The sequence below is a fragment of the Parambassis ranga genome, chromosome 24 (assembly GCF_900634625.1).
Source record: "Parambassis ranga chromosome 24, fParRan2.1, whole genome shotgun sequence".
Classification (NCBI taxonomy): Eukaryota; Metazoa; Chordata; class Actinopteri; family Ambassidae; genus Parambassis; species Parambassis ranga.
This window is the reverse complement of record NC_041043.1, coordinates 2,722,803-2,750,783: the sequence shown is the minus strand read 5'-3', so window position 1 is coordinate 2,750,783 and position 27,981 is coordinate 2,722,803. Positions and strand designations below refer to the sequence as shown.

At 42.6% G+C, this 27,981-nt stretch overlaps 4 protein-coding genes across 5 annotated transcripts; 2 read left to right on the top strand and 2 right to left on the bottom strand.

Moving 5' to 3' along the window:
• The first annotated feature begins 576 nt into the window (after nt 1–576).
• Nucleotides 577–12,077, top strand: pals1b (protein associated with LIN7 1, MAGUK p55 family member b). 2 transcript variants are annotated; one of them, XM_028397541.1, is made up of 14 exons: nt 577–790; nt 3,030–3,504; nt 4,119–4,327; nt 6,071–6,148; nt 7,966–8,073; nt 8,291–8,452; nt 8,640–8,717; nt 8,803–8,986; nt 9,524–9,592; nt 9,684–9,755; nt 10,265–10,426; nt 10,681–10,883; nt 11,037–11,147; nt 11,292–12,077. In XM_028397541.1, the coding sequence occupies exons 2-14, from the start codon at nt 3,177–3,179 to the stop codon at nt 11,466–11,468; spliced, it is 1,941 nt and encodes a 646-aa protein (XP_028253342.1). In that variant the 5' UTR covers nt 577–790; nt 3,030–3,176; the 3' UTR covers nt 11,469–12,077. The 2 variants fall into 2 exon arrangements, with proteins under 2 accessions (XP_028253342.1, XP_028253341.1); XM_028397540.1 differs by having other exon boundaries at nt 7,954–8,073.
• A 307-nt stretch (nt 12,078–12,384) lies between these two features.
• atp6v1d (ATPase H+ transporting V1 subunit D) lies at nt 12,385–15,251 on the bottom strand. Its single transcript, XM_028397583.1, has 9 exons — nt 14,990–15,251; nt 14,203–14,320; nt 13,949–14,028; nt 13,788–13,855; nt 13,660–13,704; nt 13,470–13,573; nt 13,332–13,398; nt 13,165–13,243; nt 12,385–13,086 (listed from the first exon to the last, which is right to left on the bottom strand). Exons 1-9 carry the CDS (start codon nt 15,028–15,030, stop codon nt 12,942–12,944), a joined length of 747 nt encoding a protein of 248 aa, XP_028253384.1. The 5' UTR covers nt 15,031–15,251; the 3' UTR covers nt 12,385–12,941.
• A 23-nt stretch (nt 15,252–15,274) lies between these two features.
• On the top strand, nt 15,275–18,879 carry eif2s1b (eukaryotic translation initiation factor 2, subunit 1 alpha b). The gene is made up of 8 exons (XM_028397577.1): nt 15,275–15,444; nt 16,362–16,604; nt 16,796–16,875; nt 17,018–17,169; nt 17,254–17,360; nt 17,449–17,546; nt 17,924–18,067; nt 18,215–18,879. Exons 2-8 carry the CDS (start codon nt 16,364–16,366, stop codon nt 18,338–18,340), a joined length of 948 nt encoding a protein of 315 aa, XP_028253378.1. The 5' UTR covers nt 15,275–15,444; nt 16,362–16,363; the 3' UTR covers nt 18,341–18,879.
• A 398-nt stretch (nt 18,880–19,277) lies between these two features.
• rbm25b (RNA binding motif protein 25b) lies at nt 19,278–27,858 on the bottom strand. The gene is made up of 17 exons (XM_028397524.1): nt 27,703–27,858; nt 27,117–27,217; nt 26,757–26,974; nt 26,534–26,591; nt 26,228–26,388; nt 25,940–26,125; nt 25,735–25,818; nt 23,139–23,410; nt 22,935–23,052; nt 22,721–22,810; nt 22,400–22,473; nt 21,924–22,074; nt 21,290–21,701; nt 20,739–21,034; nt 20,473–20,571; nt 20,347–20,394; nt 19,278–20,102 (listed from the first exon to the last, which is right to left on the bottom strand). Exons 2-17 carry the CDS (start codon nt 27,193–27,195, stop codon nt 20,010–20,012), a joined length of 2,439 nt encoding a protein of 812 aa, XP_028253325.1. The 5' UTR covers nt 27,196–27,217; nt 27,703–27,858; the 3' UTR covers nt 19,278–20,009.
• Between the last annotated feature and the right edge of the window lie 123 nt (nt 27,859–27,981).

Sequence of the window (27,981 nt, the reverse complement as noted above, 5' to 3'; positions counted from 1 at the left end):
GCCATGACTTTGTTAGACTGTGGTCAGTTGTGGGCTGTTTTCTCCTGCTGCCTTCCTGCTGTGTGTGTTGTATGTGTTTTCCTCAGTGGTCTGCTGTTCTGCATCTGTAGCTGTCCATCCACAGACTGCCTGCAGCAGTGGGTACAAACCCCTGATGGGATCCAGGTGTCAGGACTGTTGTGAGCACCCAGAACACACAGGGCACAAACCTGAAGTTTACTGTCACATCACATTAGGTCAATCACACAATTTATTTATGTATGAATCCATTTTATGTGTGTTATTTCAAATATATTTCCATAGCCAAATCCTTTGGTGTTTTGTGACTGTGGGTGTGAACATGTTGATCTGTGCAGCTTTGGAAACAAAGAGAAGTGTGTAGTTGTGAATTATATGTATCCTTAAATATTGTGGTGTTGCTGTTGTTGAGTTAAAGATCTGCGTCACTGATTTAATCACTGATTAACAGTCTTAATCTCAAACTGGCTCCAGTTTGGCAGAAATGGCCACTGCGTGCCTGACAGAAAGGAGGCGCTGTGGAGCCGCGGTGTTGCCAGGGAGACGGCTCACAACAACAGGCGCAGATTCACACACAGCAATGGCTACAAACGTCCTGACTGCGCCTGGACAAAACTCACTGCAGCGGCTCAGCGCGACCCTCTGAAGAGGACCAGGACAGAAGTTCTGCATTTCCCGTCCTTCCGTGTGAAAACGAAACGCACGTTTTCTAAGCGTCAGGACTGTAAAGTTTAACAGGCGAACCCTCACTGGGCTCATTGTTTTTGAAGCGGTGAGTACACGCAGTTTGTTACGGGACGGCTACGCAGCTAGCGGTTCTAAGATGCTAAGCTAAGCTTGTTGCTATTGTACGTTTGCGCGTAAACTGGGAATGTTTGAAATTTTAAAGTATAAATTATGAGCACTGTTTGTCGCTCATGTACGTCTGCTGTTGCTGCTGCGTAAAAGAACCGCTACATTTGGTGCAAAGTTACACAAAACAGGCATGTAGTAAACTGTCACCTTAATTCCTCTGACGACTCTTATTACTGGTCACATCAAGCTAGCCGCTGCTAGCCGTCAAAGCTCATACTTCAATGAAGTGATTCGAAAGTTCTTCTCTGGCTTTGATATTTTTAAAATAATCTCTGGAGAATAAGTGCAGCAACTCCAGGAGCAGTGACTGAACGGAGCTCATTTTAAAGTCAGTAATTTAATGAATTCGTTTAATCTACGTGTTTACTTTTTCTGTGTATTATAAAGAGAACAAAACAATGAAAGACCAATGACTCCTTTCTTCTGACGCAGTCTGCATGTCTCTTCTGGTACAAGATGGCAAAAAAAATGGCTAATTCATTTGTTCATGTGTCATTGAAATGTCTGATCTAATTATCAGTCCTTGACAAATCCAGTTTTATCAGGCCCACACAGGTGAGGAGTGCGTGAGCTGACAGAAAACAGGTGGCACCGCTTTTCCATACTGTACAGATCCTTGATAGGCCAGTCTGTAAAGTAACAGCCAAAGGATACTGTTGAACATGTCAGTCATACTGTTCAACACATATATCAAAACTCTAACCTCCTGGTTCTGTTAAGGACCTTGTATCAGACACCATGGCCGCTGGAGTTATTGCTGACATATAAGCTAGCTGCACTAGCTTTGAAATGGGGATATTGTAGCACTACTCTCACTACTCAATAAAGTCTGGATTTATGGATTGAGTGTGTGGACGGGTTGTAGGAGGACAGTGAACTTCTGGATTTGTGTGTCCCAGTCACCTCTGTGGACCACTTGTAACTGGTACCATGCACATTTTTCCTTGGCACTCAGTTTGTATTTCAGTGGTGTATATATGCATTTCCATTCATTTTCACTCCTCTATTCGGGTACCTCCCAGCATCCACACACTACCAGTGCTGCTGTAGCCACAGAGCTAGAGTACAGCATGAGATCCCGAGCTTAATTAAGCCCACAGGAACAGATGGCCCGTTGGCAGTCTTTGCTGTTTGTCAGCAGTACTCCACAACTCTAAATGCAGCTAAACACTTCCGCAGGGGAGGGGGACAGACCTGCCAGACGTAATTAGCTGTGGGAAGTAGGTAGTAGGAGGGGGAGGGCCAGCTGCCATGTGTGGTGAGCGACATGAGCTTATGACTGACAGCATATGACACAAGTATCAAACGTGGCTTCACCTGTATGTCATTTCTGTGGGCACAGCCACATTGTTAAACCAATGAGCAGTAACAATGAAATGGTGAACATGGTAATGGTTTTTGTGTTTAAAAGTACGCCAAGAAAAGCTCCCTGTGCGCATGTCTCGGTCATACTATCAAATCCAGATTAATGCATGGGGCGCCCTTAAAAATAGATTGTAATCCACAGCAGTCACAACATTGCCAGACCACTTACTGCAGTTGTAGTATGTGTCACACATCACCCAAATATAAATACATAATACCTAAATAATTAAATACACAGTATGCATATGTATTCACTTAAAGTGACATACATGCTGCGGGCTACAGATGGATATTTTGATTAAGCTGTTCAGGTGGACAACTGGGGACAGGTGTACCCACGCAAACGCCTGGATGAGGCTGAACTGAAGGGATTTGAGGTGACAGAGGCCAGGAAGCTTTCCATGTAAGGTTAGATTAGTGGTGTGATAGATGTGAGGAGCTAAGAGCAAATGTCCAAAGAGCATCAAATTGTCTTCAAGGAGCTCCAACAAGTCCAGTTCTCTTGATAATGATGTTATCCTATTTTACTGTTATTGTATCTGCGCTGTTCCAGTGATGCAATTTCTCCATTGTGGGACAAATAAGGGGTTTTTAATCCTAATCTTAATAAGAATGTTCTGTTGTACTGTTTAGAATTTTCCTATTTAAAGAGTGTGAATTAGGAAACATTGTGGATTTCTGTTTAAAAAATGACTTTTGAATTATTTTGAATATGTTGGCAGCCCAGATTCCTTCTTCTATGTCTGTATATTATGTGTTAAGTCTTTTCTAACTCTTTGTTTGTATTCCAGGTTGACAGATGCCAGACAAAGCATAAAGTAACATGTCCTCCGTTATGGCCCCTGTGCTGAGAAATCTGTCTGTCAGTCCATCGTAACATCCCCATCAGGGCTCAGAAGACACTGGGGTGGCTTGGGCTGTACTCTGCCCCAGCAGGGATGATTACAGCCCACATGAATGGTTATGTGCAGGAGGCCTCTGGACAGGTCAAGAGGCACAGGGAGAGGGCCGTTGACTGCCCAGGGGAGGAAAGTAGCCTTGTCAAATCTCCACACTGCAGTGCCCACATGGAGAGGATCCAGCATTACCAGGAGGAGCTGAGGAAGAAGAGAGAGGAGGACAGCAGGGGGAGGCATGACATTGACCCCAACGCTTCCCTCAGGCTGAAGAAGCTGTCACAAAACCCAAAGGTGGGCATCGACAATCCCACATTCGAGGGAAAGGAAAATGCGACCAAAGACACGTGCTGCTCGAATCCTGTTGTCGGTGAGTTAAGTAAAGGGTGGTGTGAGGTGAAAGGTCTTTACAGAGATCCAGGAGGTTGGAGGCAGGAAGGGATGTTTGTGAGAGAAGAAAAGAGAGTTGTGTGCTTCAGTGAAAACAAAGGGAGTCAGAACAATGACTATTGAAGGAGCAGAGCAGAGAGCAGTGGAGGAGGGTGTTTTAGGAGCTGACCTGCATTTTCACTGGTCAGTTGATCCCAGCACCGACTCCATTATGACACAGTTAGTTGTGAGCTGTGGTCCATGTTTATCTGTGTTCAAAAAATGTTCTCATTTATTGATGCTGTGCTTTAGTATGAAATAAAGTGTATGAACAAAATCCTATAGAAATGTTATCAAAATCAACTTTGACTGGTGACTGTGGTTTAACAGTAGGTTTCAGAAACTTACCTGTGACAGTACTTAGGGAAAATCAGGTTGTCTGACCTGTCCTGAGAGCTTGTACCCCAGAGATTAGCTTTGAATGTGCCTGAAATTCAAGTGTAAGGGTTGTAAAGTAAAGATGTGAGGGAGTTTCCTTCTGTTATTTTGTTCCTTGTGTTCATTATCACTGCCTGCACCCTGCTGTTCCCCTCACTATCTGTGCATCTTTCTCAGACCTGGAGGAGTTGCTGCAGGCTCTTAAGTGGGCACAACATTGTTTGACAGATGCTCAGAGCCAGCAGGATGTGGAGCTGGTAACACAGCTCGTAGCCAAGGATGACTTCAAGAATGCCTACACAATCTACAATGCTGTGTCCCAGCAGATGAGCAAAGTGTGCCCCACCTCACCCCTTACAGCACAAGCACAGGACCTCTGCCTGGAGGTACGATTAATGCACCATTGCCAGTTACCTGTAGTAGATGTAAGTGTCCATTGCTCTTGTTAGGGAAAATAGAGAGACACTGAGGCTAATTTTTGAACCATGCCTAATGCCAGTTCATGAGACTCCCATGGTCTCCGCAGAGGACATCCATAAAGGTGCTCAGATTGTACTCACCAGTTAATGTTTTGTTTATGTTTACTACATAACCACCACTGTCAGAGAAGCCATCGAACAACCTTGATGAAGTGTGAACAATCTTTAGCTTGATGATTATTTCGAAATAGCTGCCAAACAAAATGCCATGTGCCAACCTGAACAGTTATGAAATGTAAATTGTCTGGTGAATGAAAACAAAAATGTGTGATGGAATGTAGGATGGAAAGATAAAACAGATCTTGTGTGAAGATGGAGGGGCACTGGTGTGACACAGTGTTTGCAACCAGTTGTTTCCTATTCCAGTTGCAGTGGTGGCAGATTTGAGTAGGTGGGAATCTGTAACACCTGACTTCCTTGTTGCCAAAACACCAGGCGGCTGGTCTCTGCTGAAGCAAAGCGGCAGTAATTGACTTGTTTCCCTGCAGAGGTGAGCCTCTGCACACTGAGTGCTCAGGTGGAGCCTGTTACACAGCACAGACCTTGTAGAAAGACAGAAAGTGTGATTTGCTATGAGTAATGTAGAAGCTGTGTACATCTGTGGCGGGCTACACCCACAATAGGCACTTCATTAGGATTAGTGTCAACTTGTGATAGGTGGAACATGAAAGATTTTTAGCACAGTCAGACTGTGATTTTTAGCTGATGGCTAGATGTGTAATAGTCAAACAACTATGAGCTGTGTAGAGTTCATTCAAAGGCCAACAAGCAGCACTGCAGCAGAATTGCTATTCCAGTCATGAGCGGTGTGGTTGGAGCTGAGTGTGATGATCTATTTAGCTTCACACACACAACACGCTGTCTTCCTGCGTATGGTAAATCAAAGTGCTTAGCAGTGCAAAGGAGAGTGAGCTGCAGTGTGTCTAAACTAAGTGGCTGTGTGTGACACTCACATTGGCCATTGGGTAAACTAATCTCCCAGCAGCCCTCTTTGCTGGCTGAGCAGCACAGCACACGCCGCAGGAAGGAGGCCAGGATCTGGGCAGCCAGAAAAAGAAACTCCAGCAGCTTACAGCAGTGTGGGCAGCACTGCTGGGGGAGGGGAAAGTGCGTCACCTTGTTAGTGAGAGCTTTGATTAGTGAAATGGAGGAACTAAGCTCCAAACAGGAGGGCAGACGGATCGAGTACCAGAAAGCCCAAATGCCCACTGTCATCATTCAAGGAAGAGTCCAAGCCACAAACTACCGAACTGTTTATTGCAATAGAAACACAAAGGAGGAAAAAGCAGTGCTGCTTTACAAGCTTATACTGGTGGTGAAATCCACTTGACACATAAACACACAAAATAAAAATGAATGTTTACTTCTGCAAAGATCAGAACCAGAACTTGTCCTTACAAAAGACTGGACATGGAGTATTTCCCTGTCTGCAACGTGAAACTTTACCATGGGCTACCTTAAACTGAACTGTGTACATGTGTATATTTGAATGCATGTCTCTATAAATGTAATGTTTATTTTTGCCTTAACTGTAACTGGCTGGTAAATCTAATGAAAGACTGATGTGCTATTTATAGTGAACTCTACACATAGAGGTAGCACTTTTATTAACAATTTATTTAACCATAATGTGTCTGTGTTCCTGTTCAGGTACAAAGGATTCTTCAGACCAGCCAACAAAAGGAGGGACTGGAGCTCAGGGCGCTGCTCACCAACCCTCATCTCCAGGTCAGAGATCAGCTGCCCAGCTGTGACCTCTCATTCACCTACAATATGATTATTTACATACAATTGTAAGACTCTGCAAGTCTGCAGAGGCCAGTTCATTTATTCAGTTTATATGCTAATAATTAAAAAGCTAGAAATAATAATTATTTTATATTAATTTTATATATAATTATATTGTTATAATTATTGTTATACTGTAGTGTTTTCCGAAGGGTAATTGTTTCTTCTGAACCTCCCATTGGGGAGTCAGAGATCAGGGTCAAGTGAAAAACATGCCAGTAAATCATGTGGTTTCACCCCTCTGCTACCATCACATGTTTTGGATAATAAGAAGCAAAAAAAACAAGCAGTAATGAGGTTGTACCATTTTGGGTCAGGAAACTAGTAAACATGAAACATGATGAAAAAGCTGTGAGAAATGTTGAACTCAGCACTGCAGAAGCTGTGGATTGGGTGCTATGTAGTGTTAGTGTTGAGGTGAAAATATTGTAGTTTCTACTTTGAGTAGCTTCTTCTCTCAACAAAGAGCCGAACCTATGGGACCTTATTTCTGAAAAAATATGTGCATCTGATGGTAGTCCGCCTGAGGAGGCAGGACTTGTGATCTGACTTGGCTCTAACCAGTTTAGAAATGATCTTGCAGTACATTGCCAAAGGCTGCTGTTGACACAGTTCCTCTCGAGTGTCCACTCCCTCCTACTAAGTGGAAGACCTGTTAAGCGTTGTGTATCAACATTTTGCCACATCCTTGTACTGCTTTTCTCTGGAGTGACTTGCTCTACCTGTGTCAGTTTAAGGTTCATTGATTCTTCTGTGGGGAAAAATTGGAGTCACTGTATCCGACTGTCATCATCCATTAGCTAGGCAGCAAGGTGAGAAAAGACCTCAGGTGTATGACTCGGCTGTGATTTTACGGTTGAGGGTCCTGACAATGGAGCGCCAGGGGTCTAATGTTTGACCCATGTGACTGTGTGAACTGCCAGTCCTGCCTTCCCCCTCGCCTGTTTGCCCGTTAAACCATCCACTGAGTCGGAACCATGTAGCCAGCAGGGGCCTGTGATGAGATGTGAGCCTGCCTTGTGGCACAGAAATTGGAACAGATTATGTTGGCCTCCCTGCGGGGAGCAGAGGATCACATGAGTCACCCTGTAGCACAGGTAAACAGCTTCATATCCAAAACTAATGGAGACACGTTAGGGCCCCCTCAAGTCCACCTGTCTCCCTTTCATCATTTTCTAAGACAGTTTCCTCCGGAGCAGGGAAACCAAAGGTGTTTGATGATTGATGGTGCTGCATTCTGACTTCTAAATGCAGGGGGAGATTAAGACGGATTGTGTGTACACCACAGCTTAGCCCGGCCTCCGCTCCGCTCCCTCTGCTCCCCTCTGCTGCAGGATAAAGAAACTAATTTGGACAGACTGTTATTAATTGTGGGTTATGGAGCGCTGTCGCATTATATGAAGTAAAGGAGCAATCTTTGCATTATTTCTGGCTTAGAGGTGGGTTTGCTGACTAGTCTCATTAAAACAGATGGGGCGTAGGTAGACTTCTGGTAGCAGGTGCATGTCTAAGGAAAGGGAAACTTCTATATATTATATGAACAAGTACAATAAGTGCCATGATGATTTATTCCTATGGCAAACACAGCTATTACAAATTACAACATCCTTCAGTTCTAGTGCTCTCATGCTGCCTCCTGCCTGTATCCCTGTCTGTCTGTGTTTGTGTCCATTGTGTGTTATGTGTTTGTTTGTGCACACTGTTTGTCTATACATGTGTGTGTGCTGTGTGTGTTCATGTGGCAGGCACTGATGCAGGCCCATGACAGTGTGGCAGGGCAGGAAATGGAAGAGGAAAATGTGACCCAGTACCTCGGAGAGACGGTTAAATTAGTGCGGCTGGAGAAGGCCAGAGACACTCCATTGGTAAGACAGCATTTCTTTTGAGTCACCACTGCTGCCTGCTGTCATATCTTTGTTGTATGTCTTTATTGTTGTCCTGTGGGATGTTGTGTATCAGCATTACAAATCCTAAAAAAAACATGGAGAGACAAAAAATTAGAGTTACAATAAAGAGTTTGAGGATTTTGGTGGGGTAATTTCTGTCATATGTATGAACTCTTATCAATGTGTGTGTTTTCAGGGTGCAACAGTACGTAATGACATGGACAGTGTGGTGGTGAGTCGTGTGGTGAAAGGTGGAGCAGCTGAGCGGAGTGGCCTCCTCGCTGAAGGAGATGAGATCCTGGAGATCAATGGGATTCCTATCCGTGGGAAGCACATCAATGAAGTCCATGACTTGCTGGTGAGGACTAGAAAATATCTCAACAGCCTCATTAAAGTATACTTTCTAAGTACAAGTGCCCACAGTTCCCTATTAATGATTTCATAATGTGCCTTTAATACACCCAACTACAATTCCTCTGTTCCTTGAAACACAAAAAGCAAAATAATGTTTTGTTGAAGTGCTTCCTATTTATTTTATACCACAGCAACAAATGCAGGGAACTCTGACCTTCCTCCTCATCCCGAGCTCTCAGATTAAACCTGCCCCACACAGACAGACTGTGGTAAGTCTCTAATGATATCTGTGTAGAAATGTGCAAGAGCCTGTCTGCATGCACGCAAACTTAACATCGTAAACCCTGTCCCTAGATGCACGTACGGGCTTACTTTGACTACGATCCCTCAGATGACCCCTTTGTGCCGTGTCGGGAGCTGGGCCTGTCCTTCCAGAAGGGGGACATCCTCCACGTCATCAGCCAGGATGACGCCAACTGGTGGCAGGCCTACAGGGATGGAGATGAGGACAACCAGCCACTGGCCGGACTTGTTCCAGGTGAGAACCAAAGCACAGCCAAATATCTATGGAGTTTATTTTGTAACAAGTTAACAAGTACAAAGACATAGATAAAATACAAAAAGTATCAGGTGATTGTAAAGGGTATCGTGTTGTAATGCACTTTATTAACATTTTAATAAAGCATTCAACCAATACATGAATTGTCAATATCAGCTATCAAACAGTGTAGTTAAAACATCTGTCTAGGTCATGGGGACAGATGTTTGGGAAGACCAGCTCCCTGACCCTGAGATTTATGCATTGTTTATACCTTATTCCGTTCAGAAGACTTCAATATAAATTCTGTGCAGATTTCAGGGACAGATAGGAGAAATACAGAGTCAATAACAACCTGATGTAGATCTGTCAGTAAGATGAGAGTAAACCAAGATTAGCCGTAAGTAAGTAAGTAAGAATATCACAATAGTTTATTCTACAGGGAGAAACTACAGTTTTTTTCACCTGATGGTGTCTAGAAATGGAAAGTTTCCTGACCACCTAATGTCATAATATCTAATGTTTTCTCTTTTTCAGGTAAAAGCTTCCAACAACAGAGAGAGACCTTAAGGAAAACCATAACAGACAGGGGTAGAGAGCAGCCAGGTAAGAAGACACTGTTTTCCAAGCTTTTTACATGTGTTTTTACTTTCTTGAGCCTTCTAATGATGATTTCTCTTTTCAATAACATGTACAGGAAAGGTTTGGTATACAAAGAAGAGCAAGAAGCAGAGAAAGAAGAGCATGACAACCCTGAGCAAAAACACTGGTGAGGTTTTTTTCCATGTCTCTCATCAGTGTTTATCCATCTACACTGTTAGCCTACTGTCCCTTCTCATTTACAACCTGTGATTGGCCGCCTCCATATTGGGCTGCTGCCAAGTGTCCACACACTGTCAGTATTAACCCCACACGATAGCTGGAGTTGACATGTCTTGTCGTTCTTGCAGCAGCTTGGGGTGTCACAAGTCAGATTAGTCCTGGATCAGGGGAGGCAACCAACATGTGCCCAGCAGGTGCCTAAATGGCTTGGAGCAACCATGTTAATAGAAACACACACACATACATATAAGACCGACAAACACACTGTGCCCGTGAAACTCAGAGGTTCAGATATGAAGCAGGACATACATATATATATATCTATATAGTGTAATTTTATTGGGGCCCTCATAGAGTGGTCAGAGTTAGTCACAGAACAGCAGCCCAGGAGCTCAAAGTCAATCAATAAGTGGATCGGCTGTGTTTCATTAACTTCTTCCCAAACTGTGTTTCCAGACAATGATGACATCCTGACCTATGAGGAGATGTCCCTCTATCACCAGCCGGCCAACCGCAAACGTCCCATAGCTCTGATCGGTCCAACAAACAGCGGCCACCACGAGCTGCGCCGGAGGCTTCTCTCCATAGAACCAGAGAAGTTTGCTGTTGCTGTCCCACGTAAGGCTTCGCCAAAAGACACATGACATGGTGAATTTTAATTAATGCTTTGAGACCCCGTTCAGATTGGGGAAAGTCAATCCGGCTCAATTGGGATCAAGTGGGATACATTCAGTCCAATTTTCAAATCCCACGTTCAGACTGGGGAAGAACAGGGTGCACGTGGAGAGAAGGAGAGAAACTGCATAATAAAACTGACAGCTTAACTTGTACAAATGAGTGTTTTTATTGACGTGTCCCTTTCCACTGCTCAGACACAACCAGAAACCCGAGGATCCACGAGCGGAATGGCCAAGAGTACCATTTTGTGAGTCGTTCAGCCTTTGAATCAGACTTGTCAACAGGGAAGTTCATTGAGTCGGGGGAATATGAGAAGAACCTGTACGGCACCAGCACAGACTCTGTCCGACATGTCATCAACTCCGGACGCATCTGTCTGGTCTGCCTGCACACCAGGGTAGGAGTCATGTTAGCTACAAAGCCTGTTTTATTCTTTGCCGAGGCCCTGAAACAAAGTGAAAAATCACATTTGTATAGTCAGGAAAGAAGGTGCCATGGGTTTTCTATCCTCTTTATTTATTTGTATTTGCCGTACTTTCCCTCCTGGCAGTCACTGCGGGTGTTAAGATCCTCCAACCTCAAGCCATATGTCATCTTCATCGCTCCTCCTTCTCAGGAACGACTGCGCACCCTGCTGGCCACAGAGGGGAAAACACCAAAGGTGAAAGTGGAGCAGCACAGAAAAATAAAACATTTAGAAAAAGCATTCAACGTTTATGTACAATAAAGATATTCATCTCAGTATTATCACCCTTCTTACTCCTTTATTAAATCTGTGTCCTGTTTCCTCCTGTTCCCTCCACAGCCGGAGGAGCTGAAGGAGGTCATCGAAAAGGCCCGCGAGATGGAGCACAACTTCGGCCACTTCTTTGATGCAACCATCGTGAACATGGATTCAGACCAGGCTTTGCATGAGCTGCGCAGGTTGATAGATAAACTGGACACAGAGCCACAGTGGGTCCCCACCTCCTGGCTGTGCTAGAGCTCACCATGTCTCAGAAAGAGGTAAACAGACTGAGAGGGATGGTGGTAAAGCAGCACTACTGGATTCTCTCTTGCACATTTTTTTTCCTCGTTTGATGAGGAGGTGGTCACCACACCACTACACATGTTGCAGGGACGGACTCAAGTTTCTTCCTTTTTTTTGTTTGTTTTTTTTTTTGGTGTGTCTTTGTGAGTGATTTTATCTCATTTTTGATCTCAGTTTTACGTAAAATCATATATCAAATATTCTTAATAGTTATTTATAATTGTAAATACATATTTTCTAGACCAAAAGGATAAAATATTTTATTGTTACATTTTGTGTTTGTGATAAAACTGTACACTCAACTTGGTGAGTGTGTTTAAATGGCTTCCAAAAACTTTATTAGATGCAAACAGAAGTACTTTGCATGAAGTGACTGAAGTCTTCTATTCAAAAGAGGAAAAGTTTTGGACTATTACCAGTGTCAGTATTGTTCTATGTTGTGTCTCATTTACACTGTGATGGCAAACCAGTCTGTAGCTGGTTATTAGTACAATGCAAAGTACTGCTTTGTTTTTACAAGAGCATAAGAGAATAAGACATCATACGATGTGATGTCTTGATGCAGGGTATTAAATCATAAGCACAATTTTGGAACAGTGGTAATAAAATCACATGCATATTTTAATTTGTTTGTCTTTTAGATACATATTGTATTAAATCAGTAGCATTCTTACAGCTACGGACCATCAAGATCTCTGCTTTGTAGACAAATAACACAACTTTATCAGTTTGTGGACATGTGTGCTGAAAATGTTACATCATCATCCCCTAAACCTCTCTCAGAGATCACACTCTGGTCCAAGATGGCTGCCATTTCTCCATTGATTAGCATATATGAACTAATCTTAACAAGAAATCCAGGCTGCGGTTGAATATTTAGAACATCTTTATTTGAATGAAGTGTTGGGTTCTGTGTACTTTCACACCATTGTTTACAGCACATTTGGGATTCCAGTGTAATGGTAAACTTCCTCCACTGAGGTAACCTTAACCTCACCATATGAGGACAGGAGCGGGACGGGGGCTCCACAGCACAGACTCACACACTCTTTGAAATGATCTACATTCACCATAAGCTGTACAGCATGCGATGGCTCTAAACGTTAGTGAGTAAAACACTGGTCACACGGAATGCTTCTTTTAATTTCACACTCAGATATGTGTAAACTTATATTCTTTGTTTTATATATGCTTCATTGATTTTTTTTCTCCCTTGTGGATAACAACACTTTAGGTTCCTGTACAGTGACACATCTGGAAACACTCACACCTTCCACCATTGAAACAACAGAACAAAATCATTACACATGGGACAATCACATGGGACACGAAAAACCTTTCATCACCTCCATAAGAAGACATAGACATGGCCAGAGAGGCACAGAATAAATAGGGTGGTGAGTGACTGTGAGCCTGCAGAGCGCCTCACTCAAACAGCAGGTCTTCATCCGTCTCCTCTGTCAGCATGTTGGCGGGCTCAGCAATCGGGCCCAGCTTAGCCAAGCGGGCTGCGATTTCCAGTTCCGTCCTTTCTCTGAGCTGCTTCTTCTTCTCTTGGATCTTCTTCAGTCTGGACCAGAAGAAAAGATTTTCACAATTAAAACAAAATTAAGGATTAAAACTGATGACTTATAATAGTGAAATCCACCTGTAGAACTCCTCTCGTTCTCTCTCATCCAGCTCTGTTATGATGTAGGTGAGGGTGCGGTCAATCCTTGGAATGATCACTGCAAAATGGAAGATGATTTGACCCTCTTCTCTTTAGATATTTGTGGGAAAAAAAATGCTACAACATAATGCAAAGTGTGACTTTACCATGCTCGATAGCATTCACACGGCGGTTGGTGATCTTTATGGCTTCATCCAGAGTGACAAAAGATGTCTGCAAACCACAACATAAAAAAAAATTACTTCTTTCACCTTCATAGGCATAATTGTAACAGCGCCTCCTACCTGTAAGGAGGCCAACTCTACAAGCAGCTCCACAGCTCTGGCATAGTTCCTCTTCAACCTGGAGAGCTGCTCTCCTCCTCTAGCCAGACCAGTGAGCTCATAACCTGACACACACACAGTGAGGGTCATTTAGTAAGAGTTCAGTCTAATCCAAACATGATGCAGATTTACAGCATGTGTTGAGACTTACTGTCCCCGCCCTCCTGGTAGTGCTCAAACACTGGTAGGGTGACACCTGAAAGAACGGAAAGAGTCTGGTGAATGTGGCATTACTCATACTGATGATCACACTGAGAGGAAGATGCTTCTCGGACTAACCTGCCACGTTATCTTTCTTGGCTCGGACCTTCACCTGGGCTTTGTTGACATTCTGGATTACAGTTGTGCTGTAGATAGAGTGAAATGAATGTATATGTCTGTACTAGACATAATATAATGTAATATATCGGTAATGATCAGGATCTTGTTGTGATTCTTACCTGAAGTCTCCAGCTGCAAATTTGGCTTCAGCCAAAGAGAAAGCTGCCTCCCTCATCACCTCTCCCATCTTAGTCTTAGTCTGAAGATGAGGAGAAAACTTTGATGATGAGACTCTCGGGCTTTGACATTAGAGGTTATTATTACACAACTTCTTAGTGTAGCAACACACACTATATTGGATTGTATTAGTGACTGGAGACTGAATGTGAGATACAAATATATCACAGTCTGTTGTAACTGATTTTCAACTGACCTCGATTATTTTGCGAAGGATCTGACGGAAGCGCATGGAGAGGGCATCAGATTTCTTCTTGAGCAGGTTGCGGCCTGTCTGAGCTCCTTTCAGCCGAGCCTTCATGATGGTCTGAGCCCTGCAAAGCCAAACAATAATTTAAAAAATTCCTTGTTTTAGACCTGGATATTTCAGGACATGACGCATCCCCTCTTTTCCTGCATCCTCCTGGTATTTTGTGTCTAACACATCTTTGAATAGCTAGATGGTTAACGCCTCCTACTTTGGTGTAGGTTCATGTCCAACAGACAACTGAAAGTTAGCATATTTTATTAGATTTGTTTTGTATGGGTTTAGTCTAGTAGTATAATTATACATATACCCAGCTGTCTGTGTTACTCCAAACATATACTACATATTTCCCTCCGTGTATAGATAAAAACACACACTACAGCTACATAATAAAACCCCTCTCACAGACACACACTGTTAAAACTTTTCAATATGTGAAGATCTTTAGACAACAGAGAAGGACTGATCAGTTAGTGTGTGGAGGGTTAAGACTGACAGCTCACACTTAGGTGATGTTAGAAACATCACATGACAGAAAGGACTCTTCCTCTTTCAAACAGTAATGTTCACTCATATAAACTATAATGTTTGAATCGCGGTGCAAAACGATGCCGTGATATTGTAATGTCATGCAGTAAATCGTCACTGTCCGAGACTGGAAAGAAATAACCGAACAAAACGGCATTTATATTCGTTTGAGAAGAAGATAGCAACTAGCTAGCAAACAGCTGCTTACATTCTGGAGGGGAATATGTCGATCCTGTCTTTTCCAGACATCTTCGGTTTTTTTCTCGTCGATGATTGAAGTCTTCTGCTTACTTCCGCCTTCTAAAATATATCCCGAAACGTTGGTCGTAATATCAATTCATACAATCCATACATATAACAACAAAAACGCTGTTCTTCCTGCAGGATTAGGCAAACAGATCGTAAATGGTCGTGATCTTGTCCGACTGTCCGTGGGTGATCAGCTGGTTTCTGGTCATGTGACAGTGCTGAAGTTGTTCTGCACATGCGCCGGACGAAAAATTGTAACGATCTTTTCCGGGTCGAAAAATTAGCACACCCATGAATGTGAGCTAGCGGGCCCAAGTTCTCCATTTAAAAACACCCGAAAGAAAACATAAACGGAATTTTAAACACGGCAGCACAGAACATTCAAGCGTATAGTTCTGTAACCATATGACACAGGTGAGTTCTTATTGTTACAGGGGATGTTTACCCGGGAGTGCTAAATTTTACGGTGTTGCTAGCTAGCTGGCTATCCGCTAGCTTCGGCAGCGATGCATGTGCCGCATGTGAGTCGGAGACCGGGTCATTAGCTAGGAAGCTAACAGATGTTAAAGAAACAGTTTGTGGTGTTAAAAGAATATTTCATCTGTTGGTGTAAAGTGTGAGGATCATCACACCCGGTAGCACTCGTTGCTAACGTGCAGCTATTAGTTTTAAAGCCCTTTGTCTCGTTTTTTGGTCACGTTTTTACATAAGTTAAAGTAAGTGGATTGTCGTTGACTGCGTTGCATCATCTCATTCAAAACCAGAAGAGAATAATAAAACTGCCAAATCCTACGTTTTATTTTCCTGCTGCTTTTTGAGGAATATTCTCAAATTTAAACTCTATCATTTGACGCTTAACTGCTGCTCTGAGAGACACCTAGTCATAGATTTGATATCTGCTCCATTCAAACGGTTTTAGCAAATATTAGAGGGATGTTTATAATATTTTAGGGGTTTAATATTATGGATGGTAGATAAACATTTCTTCTTACATGCCAGAGTAACAGTCCTACAAGCCTATGAAAATGGTGGGGTTTGTAGTGAAGTGTCCGTTATAAACTGGGTGTATACTAACATTGGTTCTGATGTGATCTTTTAAAAGTCCAGGCAAAATTGAGACATCTGGACTATTGTAGGTTTAGCTTCAAATGTGGTTTGTTGCTCTACATTTCCCATAATTCAATTCCAATGTACTGTTCTCTCAGACAGAACAATTCCTGTTTTACTGTTTTAAACACTGTGGAACCTTAGAGACCGGATGAGATGACTTTGATTGCATCACAATGTTGATGAATATAGAGGCTTTAGCTTCCTGTTTTCTTTTATTACAGCGATGCCGGGTCTCAGCTGTCGATTTTACCAGCACCGGTTCCCAGAGGTGGAGGATGTTGTGATGGTGAACGTGAGGTCCATCGCTGAGATGGGTGCCTATGTCAGCCTTCTGGAGTACAACAACATAGAGGGCATGATCCTCTTGAGCGAGCTGTCACGTCGACGTATCCGCTCCATCAACAAGCTCATCCGCATAGGCCGCAACGAGTGTGTGGTCGTCATCCGAGTAGACAAAGAGAAGGGTAAGGGAGGCAGGCAGACCGGCAGGCAGGGAGGTCGCTGACCAGCAGAGGGAAAAGTTGATGGAAACGACAACAACAGAAATATGTGACAGAATACAATGACAATAAAGTGCAGAGAGAGGTGGTGTTTTTTAATGTGAAAGCAACTTCTTTGTTTGTGTCATAGCACGTCTTTGTTACTTTATCTACAGGATACATTGATTTATCAAAAAGAAGAGTTTCACCAGAAGAAGCCATCAAGTGTGAGGATAAATTCACTAAATCTAAAACTGTAAGTCAAATTATAACTAAAGCTTAATCTGTTCATCTTTCCCATAAATGAAAATTCTCTGCCACCTTTAAAGCGCAGTTGAAACGGGATTCTTAGATAAAGCTTTTTTAATTGAGCTGATTTGTGGGTGTTGTGTTTGCAGGTGTACAGCATCCTGCGACACGTGGCAGAGGTGCTGGAATACACTAAGGACGAGCAGCTAGAGAGCTTGTACCAGCGCACTGCCTGGGTCTTCGATGAGAAATACAAGCGGCCGGGATACGGCGCCTATGATGTCTTCAAACAGGCGGTGTCGTAAGTTCGCACATACGTCAGAAAAATGTAGACCTGTAAGACTTTTTTGTCAGTTATTGATGACTCTGCGTGCCCTTTTCACAGAGATCCTGCCATTCTGGATGGCCTGGATTTAACAGAGGAGGAGAGGAGTGTGCTGATTGACAACATCAACAGGCGACTGACTCCGCAGGCCGTCAAAATCAGAGCAGGTCTGATCTGTGCTTTTTCCTCACCTGGACTTCAATGCATCTGAAAATGTACATAGTTAAGATTCACATTCTCGTCTTCATCCTGCAGACATTGAAGTGGCGTGCTATGGGTACGAGGGGATTGATGCAGTAAAGGAAGCACTGAGGGCCGGACTCGGCTGCTCCACAGAGGCCATGCCCATCAAGGTAAGTTTTCATGAAACTGATGCTGATTGTTAAGAGACTAGTTTTTTGATCATCACAGGGATAATGAGGAAAAAATAAGAGAGGTGATATAAGATGCTAAATAGTAAAAACACAAATATATTATAGTAGATGGATATTTCTTGAGCAAATGTTTAAATGTGTGCTGTGTTACCATCACTATTACCTCATGAATCACCTGTCTTTCAGCAGCACATTAGCTGATATTTACATCTGCACGCCCCTAGATTGTCTGTTTTGTTGCTGGTTCTTGTCAAATTCTACTAATGAAACAGGAGATATTTTGGCCTGAACAGCAACATTTAAATAATCACATATTTAATTGACAAAAGACATTCATCAGAGCTTGTTCTTGGCAGATCAATCTGATCGCCCCCCCTCGCTACGTGATGACGACAACCACCCTGGAGCGCACAGAGGGCCTGTCTGTGCTCAACCAGGCCATGGCTGCTATCAAGGAGAAGATTGAGGAGAAGAGAGGTGTCTTCAACATCCAGATGGAGGTGAGTGATTTCACTGTCATTGTACATCAGTGGGAGACAAGTTATAATGCAGAGAAAAATGAGTCCACAGCGAGTACATTGTAACAGGGGTGAAATAACAAGTTTTAAGGAACAATGTGATCTAAAAATGTCACTAAATCCCTACAGCCCAAGGTGGTGACCGATACGGATGAGACAGAGCTGGCCCGGCAGCTGGAGAGGTTAGAGCGGGAGAACGCCGAGGTGGATGGTGATGACGACGCTGAGGAGATGGAGGCCAAGGCGGAGGACTAGAGTCGGCCAATGGAGGAAGTGCTGGTGGGGGAAAACAAACATCAAAGGAAAAAATGTGGACAGACATGGCCACAGTCACTCAGTCCAACAGATGTTAACTTTCACATTGCAAACATTAACTGGCGTTAACTAGTGTATTGGCAAACGTCCCGGTTTGATCATTAGCAAGGTTTGACTCAAAGGATGGTAACTCTTTACCAGACATGGACACATGGATGATAAATCACAAGTTAAACATCAGTATAGTTTCTATTTTTACGTATTTCAATTTGGATAAATAACAAGCCGTTTACAAGCAGTGGCCTTCACTTACCCCTCGCTTTAAGAGCCAGTGTCTTCAGTGTGGCGCTTTATCTCTGGCTGTTCACTGGATGTGATTGGCTGAAGGGGAAATGCTTAGGCTCATCTGTCTCTGCACCACTCAGTGGTGACTTTATGTGCTGATTTCTCTTCCAGTTGAAGGGTTTTTACCAGCACGACCTGTTCTTGTTTAGCTCACGTGGCATCAATAAAGTTCTGGAACTTTTGATCTCAATGCATCTTTTGTCAACTGAATTTAATCTTCAAGATAAAACCTTCAGATCATGGGTTTAACCGGTTTTTATTTCATTGCAAACCTATGGGGAATTTGAAGAAAAACACTATAATGGTTATAATGGTTTGAAACACATTAAACGCATTAAATCCAACATGAAACAGGTTGTTATTTTCTCCTGTTCATTAAAATAATGCATTTAGATGTGTAGAGACTCAAAGAATACTGCAATTGAAGTCAGATAAATTGTATATTTTTGTACTGAAACATGACTACAGTTTCTGAATATTTCTTAAAAACAATTTGGATTTAGCGTCTACTGGTTGACTCTACGCATGTGACACATGGTCATCTGTGTCCTTCAGCCATCTGGTGTAAAAGGTCAAACCAATTCACCAACAATTATAAAAATCAATTTTATTCAAATGTTCACTGATACAAAAACAAATGGAGAGCATCTTCACAACTTGAAATCATTTTCCTCGTTCATTGCTCATTTTCTTATAGTGGTTATGACGCGTGTGCTTTACAGCTTCAGGGCTGTGACCACCAAAGATCTTTGTAGGTTACTGGTAGACATGTTTAAGAAGTTTTGAAAATGAGAACCTATTTAACAGGAATGTGAAATATCAGTTTACTCTGCAGAAAGAAAGCTTGAACCCCTCAATAAATACACCTGATTGAGAAGAAAAAAAAAATCACATCCTTGTTGTAGATAAGCATGAATTCTGTGTCTACTGAACCAACCTGTTGGACTGACATTTCTCAATAAGTTTGCATGAATACAGCTGAGACTACAGCACCAATATACCCCATTTGCAACACAATGGTCCTGTGTGTCAGCAGCTTCCTTTCAAAAGTATTTTACTTTAATGACGTACTGTATATACACCAAAGAACACCAGCATGGTCACACACACACACACCTGCGAATGGAGGAAGAGGCAGATGTAGCCTGAGTATGTCTGAAACTAAAAAAAAAAAAGGCATGCCCTGAAAAAAGTGGTGCAAATGTGAAAAGTGAGCCATTACGGCTGGTATGGACAAGTCACTTAGTTTGGTGTTAAACATGATCTGGCTTCACTATGATACAAGATGTGTGGGTGGAAGAGGGAAGCATCTTAGTTCAGTGTTTTATTTCACCAGTCCAATCTTCTTCGCTTCAGTTTCATAAATGAGCAGCCGCCACATCTTCACGATGAAAACTTCAGCTTCTTCGTCAAGAACCTGAGCAGGAGCAAAAGCAAATGTTCATGCAGCACTTGATAATGTGGATGTGACACAGTAACTATGGTGACGCTGAGTGTGAACTGCAACGTTGCTTCTCCCCAGATACGTAGTATGAAGTACATATATATGGTAAATGTGTTCCCAAAAGTCTGGTGTACAGATGAACGTAATGGCTTCAGTTACCTTCAACACAGACTCCATCCCTATTATCATAAGACAAACAGCACATAATATTACTCACCATGGCAACATCATCCAAGATACTCTGCGGCATACTGTGAGCCATCACCTGAGAACACACAGAAACATCAGGATGGATATATTCATCAGAACGAAGTCACAAGTACACACACTGCCAGATCGATACCTTCGAGCAGACGAAGTCCACTAATGTTGGCTCTTCTTCACCGATGTACTCGATGATCTTTTTATTGATCCAGGGCCGAACCCGTCGCTCCATTAACGTCTAGGAAACAAAAGATAACAGCATAATATAACAATTTCCCCCTGTGGGATCAATAAAGTATATAATATTATATATAATATTGTATATAATATTTCATTATTAATAGTCATTATCTTTATGTCAACTTGTCTGATTAGAAAGGGACAATAAGACAGGGGTGTGCTCACCGTGTCGACCATAGACCAGTCCAGCGGATAAGAGAACAGCTCAGGTTTCCCTGTGGGAATCTTTTCAATCAGGCTCTTGATGTGTTTGCGCTTCTCTTCAGAGTTGGCTCCCTTTATGTTAGAAAGCCCAGCACCGTCCACACCGAGGCTCTTGTCGTCATCATAATCCAGGGGCACCAGCTTCCTTTTGCGCGGCTGTTCATCAGCCTCCTCGTCATCAAACTTATCAAAGACACTGTCCACAGGAAGCTTCTTTCTCTTACCTACGTTGGGCTGACTGGGGCTTCCTGTAGCACCTAACAAGGACAGATCTTTACATACATGTACATGTTTCTTTGCATTTTACCATCTGAACAAACAGACTTTGCAAGGAAATATGGGATTAGGAAATCAGCAGCTGAAAATGCTTACTGCAATATATGCCCTCTCAAATCCTCACATTTCAAATTCTCTCAGTTACACACTTTGTGATAAGTGGTCTGTGATAATTTTCTCAAGCTAAAATTAAATTTACATTACAATTACATACGTTATATTTTTCTAAGACTCACCCAGTTTGAGGCTAAGGCCGATCTTTGGTCGGTGCTCCTCCTGTGGCAGAGCATCAGGTGGTGAGTTCTCATGGGGAATGATGATACCGCAGGGCGACTCGTCTCCAGGTGTGTTGGGAGACGCATTGCCACTAGCTGATGACACCGAAGGAGCTGCCGTGATGGGCCGCATTGTAGGTTTTAAGCACGGTTTTGCATCAGGGTTTTCTTCATCATTATCAAAATCTTCTTCCTCTCCCTCCTCCACCTCGTCATCCGAGCGGCTGGGGCGTGAGCGGGTTTCTGCTCTGTCCTGCTCCTGCCGGCGGTCCCTGTGGTCTCGTGAGCCCCTGTGGCGTTCACGTTCCTCCTCAGGTTCGGGCTCTTGGATGATGGGAGGTTGTCTAAGGCGCTCCTCCTCTTCCTCCTCCATCTGGACCAATAACAGGCACATGTGCAGAATATATCACCCAATCACAGCGTTTAGCAAACAAGGTCAACAGACAATGAAAGCTGGACAGTCTTTATGTGCAGAGGATGCAGAGACACTGAGGTGTTAAAGTGACCTTCACACAGACACCACACACACCATACCCACTCACTAAGGACAGATACAGGCAAATACACACATTATTATCAGAAAAGACAGGCTTACCCTGCGTAGCTCTGCGTCTGGATCTGGATGTCCCTCGTCTAACAGCCTCTGTCTGATCTCTTCCAGCTCCTCCTTTTCTCTCTTCCTGTCACGCTCATCCGCCTCCATCTCCTTCTCTCGGTCTCTGAGACGCTTCTGCAGTGCACTGCCCCTAGAGGTCACACCAAAAATGACAGCTTTCAGAACAATGGCCATAAGCTGCAGTAGCACATGCTTTGTTAATGATGTAAATTAGATTTGGATCACACAGCATATGCTTTTTTTTTTTTTTTTTTTTTTATAAATAAAGTTTAGATGCCAAAACAGCTCACATCCATCACACAAAAGCAATTAAATAAAAACCTAAAGTCTTGGTTCTCATATATTTATCTTAATTTTGCAACATATTTCATGCAGTTTTAATTAATGACTTGCCATCAAGTTCACTCTAGTCCAAATGAAGTGTGACTCCATGACGCCATTTTTCTGTTGCTCACCTGTAATACTTGGGGTCATCTCTGTCATCGTCATAGTCTTCAAGGAACTCTTTCAACCTTTTACCTTCTTTTACCTACAGAATCATGAAGACACAGGGCTCAATTCCTTTGGAATTATGATTACCTTTTTACAAATTTAAATGTTAGGCTTATTTACTAAAATCATATTAGTCGTTGTAACCTCAAACCTAAATACACAGAAATTACGGTGGACTTAAGGAAAGAGCTTTCTCTAAACAACTGAACTTTACACTATAGTTTATGTAGTTGGTATTTAACTAGTGTGTATAATTTCATTTGTTGAATTCAATGTCCTCTCACCATTTCTCGTCGACGCTCATCTTCCCTCTCAGCCTCCTTAGCATAGTCCCGTGCTTTCTTCCTCTCCCTGAGTTCCCAGTTTTTTAGACGCTTGGAATAAAAATGTCAGGTAAGCCAAACCATACACAAATGAGCAACCACATGTTATTTATGCTATACTGACACATGGCTTTTCAAATCTGCAGTGGCACACAGCCATATTCAACTTTCCTACCTCCTGATAGGCTGCTTCCTTATCTCTGAGTTTCCTTTCCAGTTTCCTGCGCTCATATGCCTCCTCTTCATCCTCTTGGTCTCTCTTCTTTTCTCTGTCTCGGTCTCGACTCACCTCCCTACACAAACAATTTTGTCTTACTTTAACATACATGAAAAAAAAACAAGTATCGGTAAAGATGGTTATCAAACGTGGTCCTTTCACCTAGAACGGCTGCGCTCAGTGCTCCTGTCATGGCTTCTTTCTCTGTCCCAGTCTCGTTCTCGCTCCCTCTCTCTGGTTCTGCGGTCACGGTCTTTATCCCTGTCTCTCTCCCGCTCTCGCTCTCTTTCCCGTTCACGTTCCCTCTCTCGTTCCTTCTCCCTCTCACGGTCCCGGCGCTCTCTTTCCCGCTCTCGCTCCTTTTCCCGCTCCCTCCTTTCCCGCTCAAACTCCAGCCTCTCCTTTTCCCGCTTGTCCTTCTCTTCTTCTAGTTTCTGCAGAGCAAAACACAGACAGGTTTAGTGGATGCTACGTGAGATAGGATGAGGCTTTGCAATCAAATTACTACTGTGCACAGATCAAGTGGTTTCCAGACTTTTGTGAGCTTTCACAGAAGAACATGCCCTATGCTAATCAGTGCAAAGCCCGTACAAGAAGCAGCAGTGCTATCTGGGAAGACCTGGAATAATCAAGGCTCTCCCTCACAGAGGGTCAGCTTCATCATTCATCTAAAGCAATACAATGCACTTTATTGCTTCAGTATAAACTACAGTTTAGCAACTGGAAACCACTTCAATGGACATAAAAGATCTGTGGAACCTGTTCAACTTGTGGCATTCATAACGAGAAAACGCGGCAAAGACAATGCTTTTTCTCTCCTTAAGAGTCCTCTTCTCAGAACAAGGAAAACAAGAACAGAAAACAGGCATCAGTCTTTTGTTGAACTAGTTGTTTGTGACTTACAGGTGTTGAACTATGGACTCAGCCCTTCGCTGCCCCTACAAGCCTTTTAAGTTAGGCCTGGGAGGAAAGCAGGTCACACGGTATACAAGGGAAAAATGTTATGGGATTCTGTCTTGCTTCAGCATCATCATGTATATCATCATCAACAAAAGCCTTTACTTCAATGTGTAGCATTGGCATGAACATCATGAACATCAGTTACATTTCTGCACAGATAAATGAAATTGTAGAAGCAGTCTTACCCGTGCAGAAGTCTTCAACAGCTCTTCTTGACTCACTTATTCACACACACCACAACTCTGCCTTTATGGCCATTATACACAAGGCTTCAAGTGGAATTTAGCAAAACTGGCATCTGATGCAGAGTGAGGGTGTCTACCATTTCTCTTAGGGTTTACACAAAATCTGATTGTGGTTTCATAAGACTTGAAAAGTCATATGAAACCACCATCAGCTGATCATCAACAAAAAAAACACAGGCCAACCAAAAGCCTTGGGTGTAATGCACCTCAAGAGAAGGAGATTTGTGACACAACAAAAACGATGGTAAATGTCAATTGTTTTCAATTTTGTTCGAGCTGTGGTTAAGCATTACAAAATTACTTAGGGTCTAACTCAAGTAAAATTCTACTTATTTAATTTTAATGTCGAGTGTTTACTTACCTCTGTACTATATACCAAGACTTACTAAAAATACTTGATCCTTTATGTGGTTCAAGGCGTTCTGCTATCATCTGTAAAGTATACTCATTGTTATAGCAGCTGTTCCCAGATGTGTAATTCTTAAAAGCCAGAACATAAAATTGGAATTTTGGAATCATGTAACTCTGACCTTTCCTGATTTTGGTTGAATCTATGTCCTGACTTCAGTAATTGGATTTAGGAAGGAACAGAACTTTGTACTCGATGGGTGAAATCAGTAGTCTATCTTGCCCAAAAGCAGGCAGAGAGGAAAGACGCAGATGAAATGGAAGAGAAGAAAAAAGATCACACAACAACACATACAGAGAGCACGTACCTTGTTAGTCTTCAGATCATCATACTGCTGTGGAGAGGGCGCCCCCCACCCCACACTAGCATAATAAATGCTAAAGCCAAAGTCACTGGAGTGGTTATTGAGTCCTTGTGCTTCAACATGAACACCATTAAGACAGACCATAATTTACAGAGGACTCGCACAGGTTCACTGACTCTCCAACTTTCCAGAAAACCCCACCAAAAATATCATACATCAAGAATTATGAATAGTGTCATTGTATTGCCAGATGGTTGGCTAAATCAAGGCCAGCACACACACAGAGGAGCAGTGCAGTTGCCCCAATGCAAGTCCTCAGGCAGGGGACGCCCAGTATATGTATATAGTAAATGAAGGCTGATACTTACATCCTATCCTGGCAACTTTTTCCAAAGCTCTGAGATTCATCTTGCTTTAGTCACCATATGATCACTATCATAATGGTGGGGTTTAATGAATAGATTAGCTTTTAAGTAACTTTACATCGTCTCCATGCATTTTTGTGTGATGAATGAAGAAATGGATCTATAATGGTCACACCTAAATAGTTTCACTATAGGTGTCAAATTAGCCCTGAGAGAGGTGACAAGAATATTAGCTGTCTGCCTACTTGTGTTGTGGTAATATTGTGCATAAATGACTTAATTTTATAAAGGGCGCAGTAGTATGCTTGGTAGTGTAATATTTTTAAGAAATGCCAATTTGTAGCGCAGTATGCATGTTACTGAGAACAAGTGATAAATGTGTCTTCTAAATGTGCAAGCTCTAGGAGTGAACTATGTGAGCAGCTGCTGTCCAAAACCTGTAATGTCAATTACAAGATCAAAGATGCCACTTTACCTTGTGAGTGTCTCGGAATTTACTAATCTCTCTGGAAATCAGGTCTCTCTTGTCCTCCTCCATGTCAATAGTGTTAATGTCATCCTGTGAGAAAAGGGAAAAGTCACTTAGTACTACTAGGTTAAGTAATAAAGCTAATTTATGTACACAAAACTGGTACAAAATATTACAAATTAGGATATATTTTTTTATAAGGGTGGGATACCTCTTCTTTTTTCTCCTTCTTTCTCTTTCGTCTCTGGGACTCGTCATCCTGCGAGGGTGCATTCAGTTCCGCTGAATATTCCCGCATCAGTCCGTCAATGGCACCTTTGATAATCTGATCTTTCTTTTTCGTCTCCTCATCTAGAACCTCTTCTTCATCGCCTCCCCCATCTTCAGCCTTCTTATTCTGCCAATACAGAAGAGGTATGAGGTCAGTAATAAGGCTGCGTATATAATAATCTAATCTAATGATCAATACATTTACCAATTTCCTTAAACAAATTCATACCCCATTTGCAGTCTTCTTCTTGGCCTTCCACTCATCTAACTGAGCTTTAGTTTTGGCATCTACCTTTACCAACAGGTTTTTGTCTCCAATCTGCAGGTCATGAAGTAGCCGCAGGGCTCGCAATGTGGACTCTGGCTCTTTGTACTCACAGAAGCCAAAAGCTACAGCAGATGTGGACAAAGAAATTAATGCAGTTTCAAACCCAGTTGTTTGTTGACTGAAATACAACTTTAAAATTAAAACTCATATAGTTTATTCAGAGCTGATGAGTTTAGGTATTTTCTCATGTTGTGTACTATGAATTACCTTGAAGTTTGCCAGAGGCCCCTTGGACTCTTTTCCAGCTCAAAACAATTCCACATTTCTATAAAAAGGGAAAAAGGGGGGTTATGACTCAAGAAGCAGGAGCACAAATCTCAATAAACAGACATGTTGTGTTTGATTCTTGTGGATTACATTAAATTCTATTGTGTTCTAAGTGATTTCTGGACAGGTGAGTTTTTTTATATTATCCTTTTCTCCCCCTTACCGCCAGCAGCTGTCTGATCAGCATGTCTGAAGCCTTCTCTGATATGTTTCCCACAAACACTGTAGTAGTGGGGCCGCTGCTCTCATCATTGTCTTTGGCTCGCAAAGCAGCAATATCCTTCTTGGGAACTGGAGGCTTACTGACCACTGGCAAAGAGGAAACCATCACTGTAGGGGTAGGGGTCATGATGCCCATGTGAACTGGGATCATTGGAGCTCCTACAACAGTCATAAAACAGGAAGATGAGCTAGAGATAAACCACTGAAGAACAAGTTCACTTACTGCTATACTGAAGACTGCTAACGTGCTTCATAAACAGCAGTATGACAGTGACAATGTTCGCAAACCGTGGATGCTTACCTGAAGGAAAGCCAGCATACTGAGGAGGCAACCCGGGAGGAGGCAACAGCGGCCGGTTTAGGTGAGGGGGGAAGGACATTCTGGGTGTGAAACAGACCGACCTGATGAAGGAATATTGACAGCCATAAGCAGGGTACACATGATATGACTCTGGTTTGGTCCAAGTCCTCTCAATCATCAACTTTCGGAAGTATATCTATGGTTCATTCTAACTTATTGTGAAACTTTATTCAGACAGAAAAACACTGCCATGTCGCAAAGTTGTTTAAGCATACGATGCTGATATTATTTGCCAACACAAATGTACCGATAGTTAAAGTTAGCTTAGCGCGGCGAAGTTCGAAAAATTACAACTTAACAGCCCCCAAGCTTTATTCATTTTATTATTTGTCGTCTGCGTTGTAGCTAATAAAACCACTAAACAAACAGCTTTATAAAAAAGCTAAAGCCAGTACTGAGCACGCTACCATACCCGGCACAGCTAAGCTAACATTAGCTAGACCTGCTGTTACTTAACAATCAAAACTTACTTTACTAAGCTAAATGTGGGTTTAGAATACATGTCATAATATTCTTGTATACATACCCGAATCAGGTGGCGTATAAAGGGATTACAAAGTGCTACCAGGAGGTTTTTAATTATAAAAAATCTCTCTGACGGTCCGAATGTTGGATTAGCACGCTGGCTAGTCTCGGGCCTTCAAAAACATTGACGCAAGCGCTTTACGGACCAGACTACAGGTGCGCTCGTTTTGTATATCCTGACGTTGCCGGCGGACGGAGCGCTCATTCATACTGACTTCTAGTACCACAGACACTGCAGCTCTAGCCATAAGAGCTATAGTTAAAACGTAAATATGAATAC